This window comes from Dipodomys merriami, unplaced genomic scaffold (genome assembly GCF_024711535.1).
Source record: "Dipodomys merriami isolate MVZ:Mamm:240054 unplaced genomic scaffold, mDipMer1.0.p SCAF_1, whole genome shotgun sequence".
NCBI lineage: Eukaryota > Metazoa > Chordata > Mammalia > Rodentia > Heteromyidae > Dipodomys > Dipodomys merriami.
In genome coordinates this window covers 132,142,708-132,170,307 of record NW_027202270.1, presented here as the reverse complement: position 1 = coordinate 132,170,307, position 27,600 = coordinate 132,142,708, and the positions used below count along the sequence as shown (strand labels likewise).

The window sequence follows — 27,600 nt, the reverse complement described above, 5'->3', positions numbered from 1 at the left end:
CTAACTACTCAGGAAGCTGAGATCTGAGGACTGCGGTTCAAAGCCAGACTGGGCAGGGAAGTCTGTGTAACTCTTATCTCCAATTAACCACCTGAAAACCAGAAGGGGCGCTATAGCTCAAATGGTAGAGTGCTAGCCTTGAACTGAAGAGCTCAGGGACAGTGCCCAGGCCCAGAGTTCAAGCCCCACAAACAACAACAACAACAACAAAGATATAGACAGCCACATCCAGCATAAAACTATTTTCAGTCAAACGCAGTGATTCACATCTGTAATTCTAGCTATGTAGGAGGCAGATGTAGGAGGATCACAGTCTGAGGTTGGCCCCAGCCAAAAAAAAAAAAAGTGCAAGACTCTACCTGTAAAAAACTAAAAGGCAAAGGACTGAGAGCATCTGCCTAGTGAGCAGGAGGCCTTGAGTTCAACACACAGAACTCTAACCCCACCCCTACCCACCAAAAGAAAATCAGCTCATAAAGTGATGATCATTTTATCTATAGCTTCCAATGCTTTGATATCCCTAACACTTAAAGAGTTTAAAGTGATAAGAAAAAGTCTAAGTTCTCAGTAGGTAAATAGGCAACAGGCACAAACAGACATATCACCATATCACAAAACATGAAATATAAATAAACAATTCATAAGCATGTTTAATCTTGCTGGAAATCAAAGAAATAAGATTATTTTTCCAGTGATTAAGTTTGCAAAGTTAAAAAACTAAAACAGGCATACATCTCAGTGCTTTCAAGATTTACAGCTAGAAGTATAAACTGGCTGTGTGTGTGTGTGTGTGTGTGTGTGTGTGTGTGCGCGTGCGCGCGCGCGTGCACGCGCGCACGCATCCAAGTGCTTGAATTCAGGGGCTGGGCACTATCCCTGAGCTTTTGTGCTCAAGGCTAGTGGAGCCATGGCTCCACTTCTAGCTTTTTGGTGGTTAATTGGAGATAAGAGTCTCATGGACTTTGTTGCTGAAACTGTGCATTCTGTTCCCTTCTAGGATACCAGCTCCACAAGGTCAGGACTTTTTCCTGGTTTGTATCACTGCATCTGGTGCAGTACCTGGCACTGAGGACATTCTCCACTAGTATTTGCTGAGTGAGTGAGTGAGTGAATGAGTGAATGAATGAATGAATGAATTAACCTTGGCAGGCACTAATATAATGAATGCATGTTCAGAGGCCTCTAGGAACACAGCGGGCTTTCCCAGAGCAGGCCCAGGCATGGGGCAGAGCATGGATGTGCTCAGACAGAAAACATCCAGCAAAGACTGCGTTCATGAGTTTTTAATGACTTAAAAAAAATCTTGATAATGACATTTTATGGACAGCATTTCAACTCTAAGAGAAATCTCACAATAAAAAAAAAAAAAGCTGGGCACCGGTAGCTCACACCCGTAATCCTAGTTACTGAGATCTGAGGACCACGGTTCAAAGCCAGTCTGGGCAGAAAAGTCTGTGAGACTCTTATCTCCAATTAACCACCAGAAAACCAGAAATGGTGCTGTAGCTCAAGTGGTAGAGTACTAGCCTTCAGCTGAAGAGCTCAGGGACAGTGCCCAGGCCCAAAGTTCAAGCCCCACAACCGACAAAAGAAAAGAAAAGAAAAGAAAGAAAGAGAGAGAAAGAAAAAGGAAGAAAGAAAGAAAAAAGAAAGGAAGGGAGAGAGAGAAAGAGAGGGAGGGAGAGGGAGAGAGAGAGAGAGAAAGAAAGAAAGAAAGAAAGAAAGAAAGAAAGAAAGAAAGAAAGAAAGAAAGAAAGAAAGAAAGAAAGAAAGGAGGAAGGAAGGAGGGAAGGAAGGAAGAAAAGAGAGAGAGGGAGGGAGGGAGGGAGAAAGAAAGGGAGGAAGAAAGGAAGGAAGGAAGGAAGGAGAGAAAGAAAGAAAGAAAGAAAGAGAGAGAAAGAAAGAAAGAAAGAAAGAAAGAAAGAAAGAAAGAAAGAAAGAAAGAAAGAAAGGGAAAAGAAAGGTAAAGCAAGCAAGCTTAGAGCATGTGGTGACTGCGGCTCAGCCTTTCTGAGGGGCTATGTATTGCTCCCCCTGTGCCTCACTCCTTGGTGAAGGCCAAACACCTCAAATTCCCTATGGCCAAGGAAGCTCAGGGCCTGCAAATCTGCTCACCCCAAAAGCTTCTTTTGGGGGTCCTAGTTACTTTTCCAGAGAACCTCTCCTCCCCAGTGATGTCTTCCTAAGTTCTAAGGTACAACAAAGAAGCAGTTTTAGTACAGGAAAGAGAAGCACTAAGAACAAACAAATGAAATGCTTTCCAAGAGCTCCCATTTTACCTGACTCCCATCCCACCCTGGGGGAAGGGAGGGAACCCTCCTAAAGAGGGCCCCCCTAAGAAAACAGGAGATGTTTTATAAAGATCACTATGATTACAGCACAGACACCCCGCTTACAGGCAGTTCTGTCAGGGGACTGCTCAGAAGGTTGGGCCCACACCGAAGATTCCAAAGCCCACAACTGGGCGCCTTGGACTAAGCCACAGGGAAGTTAACAAGGTCTGCCACAGGTGTGGGAATAAACAGCTGCCATCCACTGCAATGTAGAGGAGCTACACAGTGGGGACTGCTTCCCCTCACTCCCCTCATCTGCCCAGGTTCAGAGTAGACTGCATGATGTGCACAGAGGTCACATGATGGAAACAGGAACCCAGAAACCACCACCTCCTATACCTCTGCATGGGCTACTGCACCCCCATCTGCTCCCACCCAGATGCTAAATGACTGACACTACCTCTAGTCTCTTGGCACCCAGACACAAAGGTTTTCCTGCCTACAGATATTCAAAAGTTCTCTTGTGTTCCTAACCATCGATCACTCAAGCCCCCAAGCCCCCAAGTCTAAACATTCTAGAACCAAGTATCACTGGAGAAATCTCAGGGATGCATTCAACCTCTATATGTTTGTAAGTGCCCAGGCTCCATCCTCTACCTGGACACCTTCAGGGACAGGGCTGGTATCACCTTCCTGGAACACCAGTTCTATTCCCTAAGGCTCAAGATGTTGTCTAGCTGGCCTATACGGTCTCCCTTTAAGCCTAGTTCTGTCCTTTAGGGTCATCTAGAGTCCACCCTCGCATCACATGATAATTCTAATGCTGGAGGAGGGAAGAGCGGCTCCTGGGGGTGGGGACCTTCAGCAGCCCCAGATATAACTCCATCAGGACTGCAGGCAACATGGCCTGCTCATCACCAGAAGAGCTCATTCCAATGACCCAACCTAGTATCTTTTTTTCCCCCCCTGCTCCTGGGGCTTGATCTCCAGGTCTGGGCACTGTCCCTGAGCTTTCATGTTCAAGGCTAACACTCTATCACTTGAGCCATAGCTCTACTTCTGTTTTTTGTTTTGTTTTGTTTTGTTTTGTAGTTTAATGGAGATAATAGTCTCATGGGACTTTCTGGCCCCAGCTGGCTTCAAACCATGATCCTCAGATCTCAGCCTCTTGAGTAGCTAGAATTACAATTGTGAGCGACCAGTGCCTGGCACCAACCTAGTATCTTTTACTTAGTGTCTGGTGCAGTAAATTCCATTTTTTTTTTAAAACTAGCTCCCTGCCCAGCAGAGCAGCCATCCTAGGAGGCTACTTGCAGGATAGATTTTCCACCATCAGGAAGCCTCAGACATACTGGCTACCAGGGAAGGAAGGGAACGTCATAAGTCAGGTCTGGGTCTGGGTACGGAGGATCAGGACAGAGCAGCAGAGCAGAACACAAGATACGGTGCTGAGCCCCAAAGATTCAGTGTCCTGCATGGCAGAGATGGGGGTCAACTCTCCCATCAAGTACATTGGCATCTGATACTCAGAGAGGAAGCCACAGACCTGACCTGCATCCACTATGAGGTGAATTACCTATACCTATGCAGGTCTGGCTGGGGATCTCATGGGAGGCAGCAGAGACCAGCAGTGTGGAAAGAAGTTCAGCCGGCAGCCTAAGCGTGGGCATTAGAGCTAGCTCTGTCTGATGAAAAGACTGACAATTCACTGGGCTCTGGTGGCACATACCTGTAATCCTAGCTACTCAGGAGGCAGAGATCCGAGAATCTCAGCACATGCAGGAAATCCAGGACTCCTAGTTTCAATTAATCACACACAAAAAAAGCTGGAAATGGAGCTGTCTAGTCTTGAGCAAAGAAGCTCAGGAACAACGCTCAGGTCCTGAGTTCAAGCCCCAGGATGGGCAAAATAAATAAATAAAAGGACTTGTTTATTTTAATTGCTCATTTTGTCTTTTCTACAATTCTGGATTCCCGACTTCTTTGGAAAAGCTGGAAGATGGTACAGCATCGGACCAGCTGGTCTCAGATAGCATGGTCCCCTCTACAGGACAAGCCTCCCTGAGCTCTCCAGAGTCCCCACCAAGTCCACGCAACACCCCTTCTCTTCCTCCTGCCCTGGTGGGCATGTGAATTGGCACCAGATCCCAGTGGGATTTTCCTTGGCATCTCCTGCCTAAAAATGCCTGCCAAGTCTTTATTCCTCCCTAACAGAACATATTGTCCTTTTCTTCTTAAGAGACAAAGAATATTTTCCCAGTCACAAAGCATGTGTAAGGAGTTGGGGCCACAGCCTGCAAGATATGTGCCCCAAAGCAGCGCGCAACTCTGAGAGGGAAAGGGAGGAGTTTAAGGCACAGCTCATGGCCTCCTCAAGTACTAGGGTCCGCCAACTTATTTTCCAAGGAAAGGCTTTTGGCTCTCAGAGCCTGATGGTCTCTGCAAGACCTACTGAACTCAGCCACCATGACCTAGAAGCAGCCACAGATGCTATGTAAATGACTGGGTGTGGCCATGTTCCAATGCTTACAAAAAGCTACGTGAGCTGGCCTCCACTTCATACGCTGTACTTTGCAGAACTTTTGATTCCAGTTTCTCAATGTAAATGATTGGCATCAACTCCAGTCACTAGGCAGGAGGGGACTCTAAACATCATCCAGAAGAGATCTGCTGCTATGGCCTCTGTGCTGCCATTTAAGGAACAGATGTAATCTCTGATGAAGGGAGATCATGGGCTAGAGGATCATAGCATCTATTTCCCACAGTGAGCAAGCAAGCTCAATACTCAGTGTTCTATCATGAATGAATGAACGAATGGAAGTGTGCTGTATCCATCTTTCCATCTCTGATATCAAACAATAGGTATCCAATAAATACATGTTAAGTCTACAGCTCACATTAATAAAGAGGTCTGTTTCAAGTATTAACCTTCTAGACACACCACAATATATGTGATTCTTCATTAATAAAGATTATGCACACTACCTTCATTTGTGTGTGTGTGTGTGTGTGTGTGTGTGTGTGTGTGTGTGTGTCCATGCATGCTGGCGGTGGGGCTTAAATTCAGGACCTCACACTCTCACTTGGCTTTTTCACTCAAGGCTGGCATTCGTACCACTTAAACTACAGCTCTACTTCTGGCTCTTTTTCTTTCTTTCTTTCCTTTTTTTGCTGGTCCTGATGCTTGAACACTGGGCATGGCTGCTGCTCCTAAACTTGCCATAGTTCTACTACCGGTTTTTTGTTGTTACCTGGAAATAAGAGTCTCACAGACTGTTCTGGCTGGCTTTTGAATCATGATCCTCAGATGTCAGCCTCCTGAGTAGCTAGGATTACAGGCAGGAGCCACCAGTGCCTGGTGCCTTCTTTCTATTGTTAAGCATGCTGACACTAGGTTTGAGAATCATAGTTTAAGGCCAGACATGCAAAAACATTAGTAAGATCCTTATATCTCAACCAACAAGCTAGGCATAGTGGTGTGTAATCCTAGCTACAAGGGGATAGAGGTAAGAGAATGGATGTCTGACGCCAGCTCAGGCAAGAAGCTTAAGACCTCATTGGAAAATAACTAAAGCAGAAAGATCTGGGGGTGTGGTCAAGGAGTCGAACACCCGAGTTTAAACCCTAGTCATGTGAGAACAGCAGTATCCCAGGGCCTGTGGAGCTTTGGGGGACCTCACTGGCTTCCACTCAGCACCCCTACAGGTAGGAAAGGGCAGTGACATGGCAGGTGAGGAGGGTGGCCCTCCAGAGTGCAAGACTCTGTTGTGCAAGGTACTAGAAAGAAAGAAAATGCTGTTATGGGAAGAATCGCATACAGGCTGACCAGACAGAGATGTGCAGAGATGTGCTGCAGAGATGTGCAGGTCCAGGAGTCAGGGCAGGACGCCAGGACATCGAGGACAGCAGAAGGCCTTGCTCACCTTCGGCTCCGATGGACACCAGCTTGACCCCTTTGCTGGCGATGAAATCTAGGGCCTTGTTGACATTAGAGATCTTGTGGACCCGCATCTTGCCTCTTTCTGGCTTGGCCAAGCGCTCACCTGATCGGATCAAAGGGAAGAAAAGGAGGTGAGATGCAACCCTGCAGATGCCAGGCCACTCTCGATCCATCCCACCCAAGGCACACCTTGGACATGTGTGTGCTTGTGTGTTGTCACGCTGTCAAGGAAAGTGAGCGAGGCAGAGACCACCCCATCTCTTCCTGTCCATGGGTCAGGTCCAAAGCTACACACACATTCACTCAATGCTTATTTGTTTATTCCTAATTTTTCAAAGTAGTTGTACAAAGGGGTTACCATTCAACACGTCAGTTTATAAGGACAATGCATCACCATCACTGTCACTCCTCCATCATGCTCACAAGCCCACCCATCTCTCACAACCCACCCCTCCCATCTTAACACTTATTCATGAAGCCCCTAACAAAAGTCAAGGATTAGCTGGGAGGGAATGTGAGAGTGATTGAAACCATTTCTTGTCTTTATGTCATGAAAGTCCAGTGGAAGAGACTGGCCTTAGATAAGGAAATGTACAAGTCAGTGTAAACGATGAAGACAAAAGGGACCAGTGAGAAGAAGGAGAGGGAGGGGAGAGGGGAGGAGGGAGGGAGGAAGAGAAGAGGGAGGAAGAAGAGAAGGAGGGAGGAAAGGAAGAAGGGGAGAAGGAGAGAGGGAAAGGAGGAGGAAGGTAAGGAAGAAAGGAGGGAGGGAAGGAAAGATAAAAGGACTGTGATGGAAGGAAATCCTATCTAAGAAAGCACATTTCTTTACAGAGCTGTGTCATACCATCCTTTGGGCCCTCTCCTGGAAAAGTAGAATTGAGTCTCAATAATGCTTTCTAGGGCTGGAAAGGTGGCTCAGTGGTACAGTGTTTGCCTCACCATACATGAGGCCCTGGGTTCAATTCCTCAGCACCACATAAGCAGAAAAATCCAGAAGTGGTGCTGTGGCTCAAGTGGTAGAGTGCTAGCCTTGAGCTCAAGAGCTGAGGGACAGACAGTGAGTGCCCAGCCCAGAGTTCAGGCCCCATGACCGACAAAAATAAATAAATAAATAAATAAAATAATGCTTTTTAAAATTGTATCCTCTAGTACCATATCATACCTGCTTGATGATATGTAGTAGTGACTGTGCTTTATCAGAGCTGTTCTTAATGATGTTACTCAAGAATGCTTTCTTTCCAGATGATGATTGAGAAGCTAATTTTAAAAAATGCTGCCAGGTACCACATCAGTAACAAAACTTCTCATTTTTCTAGGTTTTTTAAAAAAAATCTTTTTTCCCCTTTTTATTCATGGAGTGTGCTGTATGTCTAATTTTGTTCAGATGACTACAGAACCTGGAAAAGCCGTTGCTGCTATTGATGTATAACATACTACTATTATTGGTCATATATATATATATATATATGTATATATATATATATATATATACATATATATATATAATTTGAATTTTTGAAAACTTTAGCTGTGCTGTCAACTTTGGAAAAAGCATCCCATTCACCGTGTTAAGTTGGCATTGTAAAGAAATTAATAGCCATATGGGTCTAGAAATGTTACTTTTTTTTTTCCATTTGTACAGGGGTAAATGCACCGTATTAAATATGTGAGGTCTTATCTAAGTGGGTTTAATTACAGAAACTAAAAAACAAAGGATGGGGGGAGGTAGGAAGAGAGAGGGAACAGAAAGGAAAGGAAGAAGGGAGGGAAGAATGAACTGAGGAATGGTTAGGGAAGCCCCAAAGTGCAAAGCCAGGAAGAGTGCAGGGACTGATGGCCAAAGCAGAAGGAAGAGCATGTGCAAAGGCCCTGAACTCCTAGACTATTTCACTCAGGAAGGGAGTATAGGTCACTCTAGAGTATTTTGAAAAAGTTCCTTTGTGTTGAAATGTCTGTAGTGCTCCTTCCCTATTTGAGAACCACTGCTGTGGGCTGCCCTGTTATATTGTCTCCAGTGAGTACCCAGGGCTCAGCCAAAGTCAGTCCCTACACACACATTCCTATCACAAAGTGGGTGGGGTGGGCTTCTGCTGCTCAAGCTTCAGAGCAGAAGCTAAGGGAGTAGGGCAAGAGTTCATCTTCCAAATCCCCCATTAAAAACCAAGTGTCCAGGGGAAAAGGCCTGTCAACTTGGCTTGAGAGTCACACCTGGGAGAGGGGAACACTTCAGAGTCCCTTAGGAGTCAAGAACCCTAGGTGCTGAGCCCCAGGCCTCCTGAGCCTGCTGTGATCCCCAGCCCAGCCTGGCAACCGCTGACCAGTGAAGAGTCAGGGATGGCAGCTGGGCCATGGGTCAGGCCGCCCTCCTCAGGGGCAGCCACCGGCTTCCGGGAGACAGCAGACTGCCTGCTGCAGGTGGGCCAGCCTTCCGCTCCAGAAAGACACAGCTGCTTTCTCATTAAACCAAGACTTTCGCGGAGTCGCTCCTCAACACAGACCTTGCTGTTTCCTGACTGCAGAACTCTTGCCCAAGAGCCCAGGGTTCCTGCAAACCTGAGCCCCACCCCCCTCGGCAGCTATACACACAGTAGAAACCAGACTTCTAGGCGACCAGAGGTTGGAAATTTTTCCTGGGCCTAGACTAGCAGTTTGCAAGCTTGTGTCAGCCCAGAATCACCTGGAGAACATGCTGCCCTGATGTCCAGCCCATCTAACTCCGATGGAGAGGGTCTGTGTGGAACAAGCAGTCCTACTGATTCTGGGGTCAGTGGCCCCAGATCACACTTTTAAGAGCCTTGTCAGCAGCATTTTCTTCCCTCTTCACACCCCTTGGTAGCCAGGCCACCTCCCAAGATAAAGGAGGAAGAGGCACAGTGGTCTCTCTGACCCCATCTCGACCAGTTCTGGGAAAGATGTGTGCCGCTCACAGAAAGGCCTGGCTGAGCTCCCTGTGCGTATAGGCTGGACAGCTCAGCAGGCTACCCTGTGGGACCCGGTAGAGCAGCCCAGCTCCTGGGCATGCAAGCATCCTAATATTCTAGGTGTGACTGACACTTGCTTGCCATGCCCAGTTCTAAGTCATCTAAGTTCTAAGTTCTACTGCGAGCTCAGCAAGGAATGGGAAGACAATGAGCTGCAGATTGTAGCACTATGCAGTAAAAGACACAAGAAAGGAAAAAGCAGATGCTGCTGGGGTGAGGGGAGGTGGCGGGGGAGGGAGGTGGCAGCCAAATCAGATTTGGGAAGAAACATCAGGGAGACTTCCCAAGCTGAGGGAACCCCCAAGCTGAGCTGTAAAGAATGAAAGAGTAAATGACACTGGGTGCTAGTGGCTCACACCTGTAATCCTAGCTACTCAGGAGGCTGAGATCCGAGGACCACAGTTCAAACCCAGACTGGGCAGGAAAGTCTGTCAAACTCTTACCTCCAATTAACCACCAGAAAACCAGAAATGGCTCAAAGTGGTAGAGTGCTAGCCTTGAGCAAAAACAGTTCAGGGACAGTGCTCCAGGCCCTGAGTTCAAGCCCCATGACTTAAAAAAAAAAAAAAAAGAGTTACTGGAAGGTTAGTTGATTAGCTGGTTTTCAGCTGGGGAAGGTTGGAGGAGGAAGTAGAAAAAAAAATCTAAAAAGCAGAATAGAATAGTATAGTAATTCCTTAAAACTTAAAATCAGAATTGCCAAATGATCCAAAAACCCCACTTCTGGGTATATACCCAAAAGAATCATATTCCAGGAACCCTTCAAATTTATTTATTTACACATTCAAATTTCCAAAGATAGAAGTGACCCAAGTATCATTTTGCAGATGAATGGGTAAATCAAATGGGGCATGCACCCGACAGAATACTATTCAGCCTGAAACAAGAACTCTGACACATATTACGACATGGATGATCCCCAACATGGTTACACTAAGTCAAATAAGACACTGCATGAACCTGCTTACATGAGAGAGAAATCATCATCTTTCATCAGAGAGAGAAATCACAACAGCAGGGACTGGGACCAGGGAAGGGAGAGTTTGCATTAACAGGGACAGAGCGTCAGCTGGGGAGGTCAGAAAGTTCCAGAGATGGATGATGTAGGCAGCTGCCCAACAATGTGAATGACTGTAGTGCCAGTGAACAGTAAGTACTTGCAACTGACTAAAATGGTCAGTGTCACATGATGTGTATACACACACACACACACACAACCACAACCATCACACACAGAGGTTTTACCTGAAAAGGAAGCATGGAGGACTATTATTTTAAGAGGACTGAGCATGTGCAAAGGCCCAGAAAGCAGAGTCCATGTCATCTGGGTGCGCTCACCACTGTAGCAGAGGGCCTCAGGTCTACTACCTTTTTGGGAATAGTTGGTTCAAAATGAAACAGGTGCCAGCTCCCTCAGGCTGCTCTGCGAAGGAATGCGGACTGGGGCTGAAAGCCCTGGGGAGGGACAGCAGGCTGCTGAGCAGGGAACAGTGTGACCATATTTGGGTTGGCAGACGGCCGATCCCTGAGGGGATGAATGCAGGGTGGAGGGGACAGAGTCTCAGGCCTTTGGAGGGTAGCATATAGGGCTGTGACCCAGCATCTGGCTGACACTACAGTGCCCAAGGCTCAAAGTCAGGTTGTGAAGGACACAGAATGAAAAGAACACAAATGTCCAGCGGCAAAACGGACAGGGGCAGCTGTGGGTCTCAAGTGAGGGTCACAAGGTCACAGCAAAGGCTTCAAGAGGAAGAGAGGTTTGTGAGGGCCAGGACTCAGCTACAGGGTGCTGAGAACATGGTAGGACATGCCCAGTGCTAAGACCTGGATGCAGTTTTGTCCTCGGTGGTTTGGGTGGTAGAAGCTTGAACCCAGTGAAGTGATGTTGAGGTGGCAGGGGCTTTTAAGGGGAGGGCCCAGTGAGGTCATTGGGGGGCGGTGCAGTGTGTTCAAAAGCACTTAATAGCATAGTTCTTATGAATGAATGGCTATAAAACAGACAGCCTAGACTCTCTTTGCTCTCTAGTTTCCTATCTAGCACAGGGTCTCTACCGCCCTCCATGTTATGAGGTAGCCAAGGAGCCCAGACGAATGAAGACACTTGTCCTTGGAATTTCAACCTTCAAAATTATGAGCTACAGCAGAACGCTGATGGCTCATACCTATAATACTAGCTACTTAGGAGGCTGAGATCTGAGGATCATGGTTTGAAGCCTGCCTGGGCAGAAAAGTCCCCGTAAGACTCTTCTTTTCAATAAACGACTCAAAAACCAGAAGTGGTGCTGTGGTAGAGCCCAGCCTTGAGCACAAAGAGGCTTAGGGACAGCACCCAGGCCAAGTTCAAGCCTCACAGCCTACCAAAACAACAACAACAAAAACAAAACTATGACCTAAATGCACGACTTAGGGAGGAAAAAAGTACCCAAGTACCCAGCCTCTTGTATTTCATTATAGCAACTGAAAAAGGACTAATACTAGGTTCATTATCTAAGAGGGTACTCAAAGGCTAGGAATGTGGCTGAGTGGTAGAGTGCTTGCCTAACATGCATGAAGCCCTGGGTTCGATTCCTCAGTACCACATAAACAGAAAAAGCCAGAAGTGATGCTGTGGCTCAAGTGATAGAGTGCTAGCCTTGAGCAGAAACTCAGGGACAGTGCCCAGGCCCTGAGTTCAAACCCCAGGATTGAAAAAACACATACACATACACACACACACACACACACACACATACACACACACACACACACACACATACACACACACACACACACGCCAAAAAACAAAAGAGAGGGGACTCAAGAGAAACACGAGACCTCTGGCTGAGATCTGGTCTAGGACTCACTAGTATTAAGGCTGGGTGGCTGAAAAGTAGCCCCGTATATATACCAAGGCTAGACTCTTGGGGACCACCAATATTTAAAGGATGGCAAAGGAGAGGCACCCACAGGAAAGTCAAGATACACATTCAGGTGGAGTTGTGCCTGCAGACATCTGGACAACCTAGGGGCTGGCAGCTAGGTTGTAGTGGAGCCAGGTTTCAAGCTAGGCCCCCAGGGTTACCCTCTTGCCCACAATTCCTGCCATTTTGAAGAAAAGGAATCTCAGATACCACTCTTCCAAACCTCTCGTTGTAATCTTGGATGTGGAGACAGAAAGGCAAAATGGCTGGGCCAAGACACTCACACACCTGTGGAACTGAAGGTATGGCTCAAGTGGAAGAGTGCCAGCTATGAGCAAGACACTCACAGGGTCCACAACGAAACCAAGGCCTTCTAGTCCCACCTCACTCCACTTGGTTCAAGATACCCAAAGCGGGTTATGACCATGGACAGTGAGAAATGGAAGGGCCAGGACAGAGCCCAGAGCACATCATTGTACCCTGGGACCAGGACCACCTCACCTGAGATGACCTCCAACAGCAGCATGAGTTTCAGGCCATCCCGGAAGTCCTCCTCTATATTCTCGATCTGGGTCCCGGCCTTCCGGAGGTGGGAGTTGCACCATGCTGTGAATGTCTGGGCAGAGGGAAGATGAGCGAGTAGTCAGTCTCCTGTCAAGTCACATGGTCTCCAAGGCCCTCACCAGGGCCTTCAATGCCTCCCCAAGATCACCTCCTCCTGAATCTTTCCAGGTGTTCTATAGAGGTGCTAGGCAGTCTCCCTGCCATCACCAGGGAGGGTTGACACCCACCCAGCATGGCTGTTCCAGTCTCCTTCACCTCATCATCAGAACTGCAGCCCAGGTTCCCACACTCAGGTTCCCAGGCTAACCACACATGGGTACCAGGGGAGGAAAAGCCCAGCAGCCTCTGCTAATGCAGCCCCCTCCCAGCCCTCTTGCCGAAGCATCATTCCTGTCTGGAAGTACCACAATTCCATCCTTGGCAATCCCCCCCTGTGGTGAATGAGGTTAGTCTTCACAGAGTTATGGTGGAGTGAGTCAGAGGTGACATGTTAAGTCCCAATAATACTTCTGGGTAGATTTGATTATGCAACCCTCTTGCACTTGGCAGCTACCTAAGAGGAAAGATTTGGCTTTTTGGGGGGAATGGAGCTCAGATGCATGGTGTCAGGAAAAGAGAAAGAAATGCAAGTGGCCAATGTGTGGATGTGGGTTGCAAAAGTATGAGGAAGAATTCCAGAAAGGGAATGGAAGGAAATTAAATACACAGACCATCAACTCCCTCCCCTTCTCTACAGAGCAGATGGTGATCAGATGGGATAGCAACCAAGCTGCCCTGTGTCAGCAGCACCACCTGGTGGCTCATACTAGGAAGGGCTGCAGGCTTCCTATCGCCTTGAAGGACTCCATGCAGAACAGGAACGAACGAAAGTGTGTGCTTAATTCCACTTGTGCCAATCCTATCTTTAACTGGCATAGCACACAGCAATCAGAGGAAAGGGGGCTTTTTTGCTGTACTCGTCTCTTCTGTGACTGCTCCAGACTTCTTTGCACCTGATGGCACCAACAACCTATCTACAAGCCAGCCTCCAGCTTACCCACAGCAGGGCTGTTCAGAGCCCTTTCCACCTGCCCTGCCAAGGTCCAATGATGGGTGGCATATTATCAAAAAGGCAGCAGTGCGCCCATTGCTAGTGGCTCACAACGATAATCCCAGCTACTCATTATCTGAGAATCAAGGTTCGAAGCCACCTCCAGCAGATATATCTAGAAATACTCTCCTCCTAGGAAAGATCACCTAACCCATACCTCTTGCCTCTTGGTCTGGAGAAGTCCAAAGTCAAGTGGTCATGAGCGGGAGTGGGTAGCAGTACCCCAGTGTTTATTAAGAGGGGAGAAATGGCTGCCTAGATGCATAGGCAAAGGCAAAGAGCCTCCTGTGAGCAGGAGGGAGGAGGATGGAGAGATGGGAGGAGGAGGAAAGGACGGTATTTTATAACACCTCCCTACTTGGGGGCCTCGCCTTTATGTGCCAGCCCAATCCTTTGGGAAGCACACTGATCAGGTAGGCAGGTCATATGCCGATTCCTCAGCCAAGATTATTTTGCTGGTGACCTCACATTCGTCTTTCAGGATAATGAGTGATGCCATCACCTCCTCCAGGAGGACTGCCGGGGTTGGGTGCAGACTACACAGCACCACACTTTCACTTCATCACTGCCTGGCCTATGGTCGGCTCCATAACCCCAAACTTGGGCATTTCTGAAGGTAAGGACTCATATCTCAGAGTCCCAGGGCTACAGTAGTGAGCAAAGCAGCGTAAGTCACAGCCCCTGGGCAGTGAACATTCTAGTGGGTGTGAGAGTTTGGGCAGAGCTGGGGGCCCCTTGCAGGTGACACTGAATGACTGGGGGGGAGGGGGGGACACATGGTGTTCTGGGGACGCTGTGTGCAGGGGAGACAGCCCCCAGCAGAGGGACTGGGGCAGGGTGGCTCGTGTTCTATGGCTCCTGGTGTTGGGCCCAGGAGCCAGGCAGGGGCAGAGAGTGCTGCAGGCTTCCTACTGTCTTGAAGGAAATTGCTCAGCGCCACGGGCCAGGCTCCTGGGGAGAGTCCAGCAGGGACTAAGAAATGTCCCTGTTTATAGACATGGTCTTAAAGAGGGGGGTGGGAGGGAGGAGGAGGAAGAGCTGTTTTGTAAGACAGGGCTTGTGAAAGGGGCAGAGCACTGTCGAAAGCAACCAGCCCCATTTCCTGGGGAAGCTGTGGAGCAGGCAGCCAAAACCACACCTGTGTTTGCTCAGGTCTCCTGGACAAAGCCATGGGCTTTGCTCAACCCTCTGCCCTTCCCCCCACCCCCTGCAGTTCATGGCTCTGTGTAACTCCTATGTATTTAAGTAAAGCCAAGGCATGGGGAGGAAATGGTGGAGCTAGCCCACAGGTCTGAGCGTGCACTCTGGGATGGACTCTGGGACGGACCCCGATCTCGGTACCACTGCTTACTGTGTGAGCTTCCAAAGAACCTCCCTAACCTTCAGTTCCCTTAGCAGTAAGACAGCACTCCCTAAAAGTCAAGAGGATTCACCAAGAACTATCCACAAGGAACCTGCTGTTTACTAAGTGTCCAACCAACAGGACACACACACACACACACACACACACACACACACACACACACACACACACACCTGCAGCTGGGCCTGGAAAGGCTCCATTCTCTGTACCCCACATCCTTTCTTGGCCTCCACTCACCAAACCCCACCCCCAGGACCACCACCCCAAGTGCTCAAGGGTGACTACAGAAGCTAAATTGTGGCTGGTGCAGAAAAGGGATTTTGACAGTGGCCCCAGCAGAGGAAGACAGCAGATGAGCATGCCTGCTCCTTAGTAGCCCTCCAGGGGTCCAGTAGGCAGAAAGAACCAACAGCCTAAACTCTGCTCTGGCCTCACAGCCTCTGCTAGAATACCCAGCCTAGTGGGCAGTGCTATGCCAGAAGGCTGAGGGTCCAGCCTCGTTCACATGAACACCGAGGGGACATCTGACCTCTTGACCCCAACCAGGCCCCCCTCTGGCTCCCCCTAGCTCCAGGAATCTTCTGTCCCTTCTGCCTTCCCCCCCCTGCCCCCCCCCCAGGCTCACAACAGGCCTGACAAGGAGACAGGAGAGAGGCTGTGTTCCGTGGACATGCTTTGCTGCAGGAAAGGGCTCAGCAAACGCCAGGACCATGCTGGGACAGATGCACTGACTTCCCTGCTTCTTCACCTTTTTTTTGGGGGGGAGGGGAGGGCACAAGGAGCAATACTAGGGTTTGAACTCAGGGCCTTGTACTTACTAGGAAGTCACTTACCACTTGAGCCATACCCCTAGCCCTTTTAGCTTTATTTTTCAAATAAGATCTTATGTTATTTTTGCCCAGCAGTCAGCCTCAGACTACAATCATTCAACCTAAACCTCCTGCTGGTCTCCTGTAGCTGGATGATAGACATGAAACATCATGAATGGTGTATTGGTTGAGATGAGGGGTCTCATTACATTTTTGCCTGAGTTGACCCCCTCTCCCCAAGCCAGACATAGTGTGTTTGCTGTGCTAAGGGAGGAGCAAGTGGGAAGGCTGAGGAAGGAGTTCAGCAGCCCAAGGGCTGAGCTGATGAGAAAGGTCCCCTGTGATGCTGATTCTCCAAGATCCCAGGCCACACCTGAAAATATGAATGAAGGTTGTGTGGAGTTCAGCCAGAATAAGATACACACACCTGTGTCAAAGCAGGGCAATCTCCACCTCTGTACCTAGGGAACTGGGGATCAAAAAACTGCTTGAAGCTAGCCTCACGCCTGTAATCCTAGCTGTTCAGGAAGCTGAGATCTGAGGATCACGATTCAAAGCCAGCTCAGGCAGGAAAATCCATGAGACTTTCATCTCCAATTTACCACCAGAAAACCAAAAGTAATGCTGTGGCTCAAAGTGGTAGAATACTAGCCTTGGGTGAAAAAGCTCAGGGCAGCATTCAGACCCTGAGTTCAAGGCCATGGCAGACCAAAACCAACAACAACAAAACAGGATTGTCTTATGCATTAGATTTAGCAAGCCGCACAGGATGTCACTAACACCCCTACCCCAAGCTGAGACACCCCAAAGTCATCTCCTGCTGAGACAAGCAACACATACCACAGGCTATAATCATCAATCATGTTTCCTGAGCACTTACTTTGGACAGACCCTCATGTATGCTCTGATTCCTATTTATACACATTTGTATATCCATGACACTACAGGGACATACCAATCTGCTCATTTAACAGTAAAAAAGCCCATTGCTCCTCCTCATTTTTCCTGAAACAGTGGCCCTCTGGGGCAATCCTTTGGTTTCCCACCCACATGAGAAGCTGCCCACTTGCAAGTTTACCAGTGTGCATGGGAGAGAACAAAGAGCAAAGAGAGCAAGACTAGGAGGGTGGGGGGTAGCCGGGGGATAGAAGCATCCTTTCTGGCCTGCACACATGGACACAGGCCCTCACTTACAATGGAGAAAGGCCAGAAATCTGGACTTCGAAGTGAAATCGTTTGGTCTTTAAGTGCTGCTACAATTTTAAAGAAAACATGCTATAGATAACTGCCACCACCATCGCCCCCAAAAAAGAAAAAAAAGAGGTCAGACTCACTGATATCTGATTCCATGGCAAGAAAACATGAAATCTTCCTAAGTCCCTTCACAAAAGGGGTTACACAAATAATAACTTGTGCCCTAAAAAGTCACCTCACAGACACCCATACTGACTCCTAAGCAGGCCACTGATGACACTGGCTATCTTGGGAATCTGGTAGTGAATGGAGGGGAGACTCCTCTCATCTGAGCTTGATCAACAAACAGCCAGTACACTCCACAAGGGACTGCAATTACATGTGCCACACACAAAGCACCATGGCTTGTGAATTAAAACAAGAAGATGTCATTGATTACATATGCAAATAAGTGTCTGCTAATTCCTGCTGTTAGAGTGGGTACAGAAACAAAGCCTACAATTCCTAATGTGTAGTTGATCTGCCCTAAGACTAGAAGAAAGCAACTTGCCACAGTGAATTGGAATGGGTGGAAACTCCGGCCTCCAACTCTGGGGCTCTATCCTGGGTAAATAATGGTGGGCATGGTAGCACACACCTATAATCTTAGCTAATCAGGAGGCTGAGAGCTGTACACTGAGGTTTGAAGTCAGCACAGGCAGAAAAGTCCTCAAGACTCAAAAATGCTGGACTGGAAGTATGGGTCAAGTGGTACAGTAGTACCAGCTGTAAGGAAGGAAGAGCTTGAGTTCAATCCCTAGTACAAGTGCATACACACACACACACACACACACACACACACACACACACACACACAGAAACACAAACACAGGAAAGGCTAGGTAAATATGAGAATATTTTTTCCAGCCTTACTTAAGAGAAAAAAATTAGAAATACCCCCAAATTATATTAATAAGGTATCAGCTAAGTAAATTATGGTTCATTCACCTAATGGAATAGTTCAAGGTCAAAATGATGGGTTCTGAACCTATGTTATGGGAGAAAGCTTACATATAATTAACAAGAAAATCAGGAACACAATTGTACATGCTACAGATTTAAAACTTGAAGCAATCACACAAAAATGACAAAGTAACTAAAACCAAATGTATCACAATGCACACATGGGTGTACAGCGGGAACTAAGTTATCCAGGACCCTCTGCTAGTTCCCTCTCCCAGTCTCTGTCCCTGTAGCTGGTATGTCTGCCCTTCTCCTTGCTAGGCTTCTCCTGTTGAATGTTTACTCTCCTAGGTATAACCCAGATTCTCCACGATTCTGTCCAGAAAAGCCCCCAGTGACAAAGGTGTGAGCCAACGACCCTCTAGCAGCCAAAGGATGGGACACATCGTACGCGGACATCTCTGATGGAATCAAGGCCACCAGCCCTGGGTCTTTCCAGGTAACCTATTGTTCAAAGGACATGGGTCAGGAAACCTGGACACTGCCCTGGCTCAGGTAGGCCTATGAATTCACGTGAGTTAACTCCTTCCAGGCTGTTATCCCAAACCAGTCCCTCTGACTTGCAGGTAGAGTATGGACCCGTTGCCCTCACAATGTGCCTACACACCACCAAACAGGGAAACTTGGTGTGCTTGTATAATTTCTTTCAATCAGTGGACTCCGATTCTTGTCACAGAAAGCCGGTAAGTTCCTCAGAGACAGTCATATCTCCAGCAAACTCAAAGCAGCCCCATTATCTCAGTCTTAGCCAGCTCAGGGCCGTCCCAAGATAGCAAACACCAAATATTAATTCACAGGATAGTACTTAGAAGTGTGATATTAGCGTGTGCCTGAACAACCCAGGAGGACCTGGGAACCATGGTTGCCTCCAGTGAGGGAGGCCAAATTAGTGGGGTGGGGGAGAGAATATGCTTTTCGGACTGGGATGTAGCTCAGTGGCAAAGCACTTGCCTAGCCAAGTACAACATCCTGGGTTCGATGCCCAGTACCAAAAAAAAAAGAATATGCTTTTCATAAAATCCCTTTTCTTTTTAATTTTATACCATATGTAAATGGTATGTTTATGAGATACAGAGAAAGGGCTTAGAACTTTCTAGTGCCATTATGAAGAAAGTTCTAACTAGGGGCCAGGACAGAGGACACACCAGTGATCAGGCACAGACAGTCAAGTAGCCAAGAGGTCAATAGTTAATTGCAGAAAGAACAGCATGCTCCTACATGGTCCCAGAACCCTCCCCCTCTGCTTGCCAAAGAAGCTTCTGAACCTCTTCAAAGTGGTACAGGGCTTTCTCTTCGAGTTATTGAGTGAAAAACACAACCCAGCCAGGTGCTAATGGCTCACACCTGTAATCCTAGCTACTCAGGAAGCTGAGATCTGAGGATGGAGGTTTAAAGGTAGCCCAGGCAGGAAAGTCCATAAAACTCTTATCTCCAATTAGCTACCTAAAAGCTCAAGTGGAGCTGTGGTTCAAGTGCTAGAGCACTAGCCTTGAGCATGAAGGGACAGTTCCTAGGCCCTGAGTGTAAGCCCCAGTACTGGTGTGTGTGCATGTACCCCCCACCCCACCCCTCAATCTATCAGATTGAGCTTCAGATTCCTTGGACTTCTGGTCAGAGCCAGACCACTGCCATAGTATTCAGGCTTCAGGCCAGCATGTGTGCGCAGGGTCAGCTTCCCTGCCACATCCAGTGGCTGACACAGGAAGGTCACTACAGAGCAACCAGGGAGCATGAGCTGTCTCTCAGGCCACCTTGAAGTCCTTGGGAGCCCCACCCACTGAGGGTCAGGGTGTGGTCCCTGCATGGTTTGTCTAAGCAAAGACCTGGCCAGAAATGATCTCAGGTGCCTAGTGTGCTGGTAACATAAACAGCAGTATCTGGTTAACTATCCCAGGCCCACTGCCAGCCTTTGAGAGCAAGCTGTCAGCTGGCTCCCCGCAGATGAAAAGCTGAGTTCTCCGGAACATCTCCACCCAGATCTGTGTACCTTCCACCCACCTGAGAGCCATCGCTAAAGAAGCTGTGTGCTCCCACAGTCTGTCCCCACCCTCAAAGGCCGGGGTCCAAAAGCTCTAAGTGCAGGTGTCAGGCTTGCCCAAAGGGGCTGAGCACCAGATAGACAGACCCAGGCTTCACTCCAGCCTAGGTCTGCCTTCTTGGACAGTACTCTAGTCTCAGGATCCTCATCTGTAAAAGAGAGGTGGGAGGGGCCGGGGCAACAAGACCTATACCAGCACAGAATGAGACAGAAACAAATTGTACCTAGACTGTCCAATGTGACATCTACTGTAGATACCACCAAAAGTTAACCCAGCCAGAATCACTGACCATGAGATCCTGGTTAACCTGTCCAGGACTCAAAGGCCTAATGGGGCAAATAGGGTGAACAAAACCACTACTTTGCAAGGCTGTTGTCAAGATGAGGATACTGGATGCAAAACATCAGGAAGTCCTGGTCACAGCAGGCACCCAATAAATGTTGCTGTCACTTCCCATCCTTTTCTATTTAATCAAAGTTAATCATTCACAGAGCTCCAAGTATTGGCCAGAAAGAAGCCCTCTTATTTCCTTCTCATGGATAAGGAAACCCTGAGACCAGCCTCCAGTCACCAAGCGCCCATCTTCAGACACACCATGCCAACTACCCAGAGGGTAGCCAGGGGCCATGGAGACTGGCATAACCATGCATGGAGAAGGCTCACAGACCCTCCACAAAACCCTGGCACAGCTTTCCTGCCCTATGCAGGTGAAATCTGTGGGCCTTAGGATAATTCAGAGCCAGTTTTAAAGTGAGATGGATAAATAATTCCAAAGAAGAAACCAAGTCTGTCCTCTTAGCGCTTTAGATAGATAGATAGATAGATAGATAGATAGATAGATAGACAGACAGACAGACAGATAGGTAGATAGATAGATAGATAGATAGATAGATAGATAGATAGATAGATAGATAGATAGATAGATAGATAGATAGATAGATAGATAGTTTTTATTATTGTTGTTGTTGCTATATTGTTTTTGCTTTTGTCAGTCATAGGGCTTGAACTCAAGGCCTGAGCACTGTCCCTGAACTTTTGTGCTCAAGGCTAACATTCTACCACTTGGAGCTACAGCTCCACTTCTGGTTTTCTGGCGGTTAATTGGAGATAAGTCTCACAAACTTTCTTGCCTGGGCTGGCTTTGAACCGTGATCCTCAGATCTCAGCCTCCTGAGTAGCTAGGATTACAGGCGTGCTCTGCTATCCATCCATATATACATATTTTTTTTTCTTTTGGGGTCCGGTCGTGGGGCCTGAACTCTGGGCCTTGGTGCTGTCCCTCAGCTCTTCAGCTCAAGGCTAGTGCTCTACCACTTGAGCCACAGCGCCACTTCCGGCTTTTTTCTTTTTGCTTATGTGGTGCTAAGGAATTGAACCCAGGGCCTCATGCATGCAAGGCATGCGCTCTACCACTGAGCCACCTTCCCAGCCCTATCCATATATTTTTTAAAGTCTAATCTAAAATGTCCCAGAACCTCACTCAGTCCTTTATATCAAGACTTACTCCTACCACTCCCATCCATTTGTCCCATTAGAGGAAAGCAGTCTGAAAGGCAGGTCTGGACCCTCAGCCTCTGGGGGTAAAGTGGATGAGCTAACACAAGTCCGATGAGGACCACAAGGTGGGAGATGCTGACCTTCTCAAGGAAGAGTGGCTCGGGCCCCAGGAGGCCAGTGCAGGGCTGGCTTTTCCCCACTCCTGTCCCCAAGCTTGGCCCCCTGCGTCCGGAGTCTGATTCTGGCTACAGACTTGACAGCTCACAGACCTTGGAGAGTTAGGGCTCACAGGAGCAGCCTGTACATTCCTTCTCCAAAGAAGGAAAAGCCGCACAAAAGTGAGCTCATTTGGTTTTTCTGGCACAGATGTTAAGAGCTTCAGGTCCCCAACTCCACAGAGAACTTCTCCAGATGACAAGGTCCAGCCTGCTAATCACACATGATGTAATCTGTGGTCTGGCAGCCTCTGGCCCCTAACTTGATTCCTCCAAGTATGATGTCAAGGCTTCAATAGTCTCATCTGTGAAATGGGACTGGTCAAAGCCACTCCAGTGGTTGTGGAAAGAACTAAATTGCATGGTACTCAGCTTGTGGTAGGAGCTCAGAAAAACAAAACAAAATTAAAGTTCAGTTCGTTTCTTATCCTTGGTCCAGGGTCACTTTTACAAACAGTGCTATGCGGACCACCGAGGAGAACGTTACGTAGATTTCAACCCTCTGTGTGGAAGCTCCTCTCTATGGATCAAACCACTTGTTATAAATTTGCAAGAAAAAAAAAGTTATTGCTCAGGTGAAGGAATGGTCCTGGTCTCCTCTGGGCTGCAAAATGCCTCCAAGATGGGAGCACCTGCTCTGGCCTGTCCCAGTCTTCACACAAGGTCACCGAGACCCTTTGGGCACAGTGCCAGAAAACTCCAACCTCAATGGCCATAGCTAGAGGCAATGCCTCAACAGTTCTACCATCAGCTGTTCGGGACCTGGGAGGAAGGGGTCCCTGGAGGGCTCAGACTCAATGGGGAGAGACCACGGCACTTCTGTAATGGACAGGAAGCCCCTGAACTTTAGCCAGAGCCCGAAATCCAGGTTCACACTAATCAGCCCAATGACCAAAGAGTGGAACTGGAAAAACAGAACTAGGCAAGTAGAAAAGCTATATTTCTAACAGTGTCCAGAAGGGCCTGAAGATCTGGCCTTAGTGCTTTGAACTTAGGCTAAGATGATAGGATGGGCACTTCTGCTTTACTAATCCCAGGACCTGCACAAACCCTTTGAGCCTCAGTTTCCTCACTAGTAAAATGGGAATGATAACTTTCTTATGTTCAGTGAGTACATCTGTGCAAAAATTCCTAACCCCTCAATTAATTAGCCCATGTGGTTTATTTTACAGTTCATTACGAAAGGAGAAGAGGAAGGGTTTGTATGGGAAGGAGAGAGAGTCAACAGGAACTACTCCAGGGTCTGTAGAGTTGCTCTGGTTTACTAAATGTCCCCAGCACCACAGCAAGGGAATGGGGGGAGGGGCATCTTGAGGTACAGGTGCCCTCGTGCCCAGCCTGATTCTATATGGGAATGTAGGAAGGTCAGCAGGGTCCAGCAGGCAACTTGCCCAGCCTCCCTGACCCAATCGAAGAGACACAATGTATAAAACCTCAGCAGAGATTCCAAGTCAATGCCAAAATGCCACCCACCTCCTTCCCAAGGGATCGCCACCACATGATCTCCCAAGGGAAAGCTCAAAGCTCCAGAGAACCCCAAAGTCACCTCAAGCAGAAAGTAGGAGGTTGAGGCACAAATGGAACATCCTAACCACACCAGTGACATAATCGCAGGGTGAGATCAGACATCCTAAGGGGACAGAGGCACGGACAGATTATATCCACAAGCCACCACTCCCTGGGGCCGCCACTCCCTGGGGAGCAGAGACCTTCTGCAGAAGATTGCCATGATTCTACACTGACTACCTTACACCTAACAATAAGTTTCTGGTTTCAGAAGAGCTAAACAGAGGAAGGCATTTCAAGAGCTCATCCTGTGCTGTGTATGAAACAGTCATTTATTCTTTTACAGCTGGCAGACTGGCCAACTCTTAGAAATGCCAAGTGGGATGAAGGGAGCCAAAAGCCCTCATGCTCCGCTTGGGGGGACAAGTGGATTATGACAGTTCTCCTAGACAATGACCCTACACTTTATCAGGCAATTCACTGTGTACATACCTATACCCCAGCAACCCACAGCCTGGGACCTTCTCACAGTGTCAGGTGGGTGTTGGAATAGTGTCTTCACTGAGATGCGACAATGCTTGTGTTGTGAGGAAAGGAGTGGAGACTGTCTGCATGTCCAGTGTGGGAAGACTGCAGGTTAAATATGAGGTGCACAGCAGCCCTGCACACAGGCCATGAGCTGGGAGAGTTGGTGGGCAGTTACCTTACTTCCATTCTCACAACACTTATCTGTAGTTAAAAAGCCCACAGGGCTGGAGGTGAAGCTGGGTGATAGAATGCTCAAAAAGCGCATGCAAGGCCCTGGGGCTGAATCCTTATAACAGCCTCACTGCCCTCTAAGCCTGTCCACAATACCCTTCAATGGTCAGGGATATTAGGAGCCAGCACAACAGGCCTGCATACTAGGCAGACAGCTAAGACCTCAGTTATGACCAGCTGGCTGGAGGGGCAGGGCAGCCAGGGGGTCCATAGAAGAGGAGTGAGAACATGCGTGTGGCAGGTCTCAGAGCACAGGACAGTTATAGACAGATCTGGCTGGGCCCCTTTAGCTCTGCTGGGAAGCCCAAGAATCTCCAAGCAGGGCAGGTTAGGGCAGGGCAGGGGGCTCAAGGCAAGGCTTGAGTGGTTACACCCTCCTCAGGGGTACCTGCTTCCTCCCCCAAACTGAGAGGGAAACAGGGTGCAGTAAGGCCTCACTTTAAAGAGGAGGCTGGGCACTGGTGCCTCACACCTACAATCCTAGCTACTCAGGAGGCTGAGATCTGAGGAATTGTGGCTTAAAGCCAGCCTAGACAGGAAAGTCCGTGAGATCCTTAATGCTGGAAGTGGAGCTGTGGCTCAAGAGGTAAAATGCTAACCTTGAGCAGACAAAGCTAAGGGACAGCACCCAAGCTCTGAGTTCAAGCCTAGTACTGGTACAAAAACAAGATGGGAGAGGGGGGCACAGAGGGACTCTGAATGAGAAGAGGACCTTGGGAGCCCCAAGGGAGGAAAGAGGAGTAAGATCTGGCAGTTGCTCAAATGATAACCATTCACTTATTATTATCACTACTCAGCTAAGCTGCTCAACAAGCAGCCTCTTACTCTTTCATAAAGAAGCTTGAGTTTTCATGTTATTTTGTGTGTGCGTGCAGTGCTGGAGATCCAACCCAGGGCCACCCAACATGTAGAACTGAGGTTTGAAGTAGGGTCTATAGGACATCAAAGCCTGAATCCTTTGGCTGAAGCTCCAGCTCTTCCAAGTAAGCCATCAGCCTAATAAAGACTCAGCTGGATCTCCAGCCCTGCCTGAACCCTCTACCCACCGGATGCACTCCTGTGTAAGGCCACACGAGGACCTGTTCAGCTACTCCCTAGGCCAGGCCTGGGGACAGCTGGCAAAGGGCAACCGGGGACACAGGGCTGAGCACCACCTCTAGCACTCACAGCATCAGGAGAGGGCTGTGGACCCTCTGGCTCCCCGGGGATACAGAATGGGCAGGCCAGGTTTCTAAGTCTCAGCTTTGGAAAGGGGAAAAGAGGGTTTGAATTCCTGTGTCTTTTGGCTTCTGAACACAAAGCCTATTGAGAAAGACAATGAATAATTAAAGGGGCAGCCAAGCCAGTGGTGTGCATGCCAGGGTGTGAGCAAGGGGCTTGTTTGGGCTTGGGTTGGCTCCTAGTCAGCAGTCTCCTTCACAGCAGGTCATCACCGATCCTCCTGCCCTGCCCAGACTCCAAGCTCTGGGCAGGAAACTGGGGCAGAAATCATTCATTCAGTTAATTCCTACTGAGTGCTGATTCTGTGCCAGGCTCCCTGGTGACTAGGTAGGCAAAGAGCATGGTCCTAGGTCATGGAGCCTGGAGTGTGACTGAGAGCCAAATGGCAACCAAAAGCCATCAATGAACTCAAATGCACACAGAAGAAAGTCCCAGAAAAGAGGCTCAAACCAGCCCTGACCTAGTTCTGAAGTGTCTAACTCTACTCTGCTCTTAGGACATCAGTGAATTCCCAAGTCTGAGAAATAACAGCATGATGAAAATGAACAAGGGCCATATAGTCTTGAAAATAAAAACTAATAGGCTGGGATGTAGCTCAGTGGCAAAGTACTTGCTTAGCCAGTGTAATGTCTTGGAAAAAGAAACACACACACTAATAAGCCAGGCACCAGTGGCTCACACCTATAATCCTAGCTATTCAGAAGACTGAGATTTGAGATCCCAGTTTGAAGCCAACCTGGGCAGATGAATCTATGAGACTCTTTATCTCCAGTTAACCAGCAAAAAGCTGAAAGTGGATGTATGGCTCAAGTGGTGGAGTGCCATCCATGAGTGAAAAAGCCAAGCGAGAGTGCAAGGCCCAGAGTTCAAGCCTCACTACTGCACACACACACACACACACACACACACACACACACACACACACACACACAGAGGAAGGAAGGAAGGAAGGAAGGAAGGAAGGAAGGAAGGAAGGAAGGAGGGAGGGAGGGAGGGAGGGAGGGAAAGAAGGAAGGAAGGAAGGAAGGAAGGAAGGAAGGAAGGAAGGAAGGAAGGAAGGAAGGAAAGGAGGGAAGGAGGGAGGGAGGGAGGGAGGGAAGGGGGGAGGGAGGGAGGGAAGGTAGACTGTTACTAATGACATCAGGATACCAGGTGAAACAGAGCTATATGGTAGCCTGTGCGGGTGCAGGGAGTGGTCAGTAGGACTGTGTGGCCCAAAGCCCTAGGGAGGACAGAGGTCTGCCTTTGGAGCTGGAAGGAGAGGAACAGGGCCAGATGCCAGGCATCGGGATGCCTGCAAGATGTTAAGAGTATTTCCCCTGAGAAAGTTGAGGCCACCGGAGATGTTTGGTTTGATTTCAGCTGACAAAATGAAAGAGGGGCGGGGTGGTGAGGAGGGTATGGGAGTCAGGTGCCACTGGACACAATGACGCCTGCATCTTGAAAAGAAAGAGACCTCTGATTGCCTTAGGAAGAGCAAGGCAGGGGTGGACAGAGGCAGCCAAGAAACTAGGTGGAGACAAAGGTTAGCTCAGATGGAGTATGGGCAGAGAGATGGGTGGACCACAGAGATGCTCAGGGAGAGAGGCAGAAATCAGGGGCCACGCCCTGATGTCAGACCTGAGTCAACAGAGGACTCAACAGGAAGATGCCAGCTGCTGACAGACAACTGTTCACTCCACACTCTTCATCCAGCCCAAACACCTCCAGCCACTCACCCTGGCTAAAGAAAGACATCAAAGCTCCAACCTGACAGTGTGGTTGGGAGGCTGGAGCATTCAGAATTAGGTACCCAGACCCCAATTTCAAGGGCATGCTCTCTCTCTCTCTCTCCTCCCCCCCCCCCACCAGTCCTGGGGCTTGAATTCAGGGCCTGGGCACTGTCCATGAGCTTCTCTTTGCTCAAGCACTGGCAGAGCTAGCACTCTACCACTTGAGCCACAGCACCACTTCCAGCCTTTTGTGTTTATGTGGTACTGAGGAATCAAACCCAGGGCTTCATGCATGCTAGGCAAGCACTCTACCACTAAGCCACATTCCCAGCCCTCAAGGGCTCTCCTTTATGTTAACTCGGTCCTCCCAATCCACCCATGAAAGAAGTGCCCTTTACAGATGAGGAGTGGAGGAAAGCTCACCACAAGCTGTACCCAGTCCACAAAGCCCATCGTCCCAACACCATACCCTTGGGCAGTGTTGACTTCCCTGTTCCCTCCGTGGGTTACAGCCCTGGCAGAGCTCCGCCAC

General features: G+C 48.6%; 1 protein-coding gene across 3 annotated transcripts in view; it reads right to left on the bottom strand.

The window, feature by feature from the left end:
* Actn1 (actinin alpha 1) overlaps window positions 1–27,600 on the bottom strand; it is a 103,214-nt gene that overhangs the window by 36,013 nt on the left and 39,601 nt on the right. For all 3 annotated transcript variants that reach the window (XM_070031419.1, XM_070031438.1, XM_070031427.1), the window contains exons 2-3: window positions 12,599–12,713; window positions 6,197–6,316 (exon numbers count right to left, since the gene is read on the bottom strand). In XM_070031419.1, the coding sequence (XP_069887520.1) occupies window positions 6,197–6,316; window positions 12,599–12,713 (235 nt within the window). The remainder of the gene's footprint in view (window positions 1–6,196; window positions 6,317–12,598; window positions 12,714–27,600) is intronic.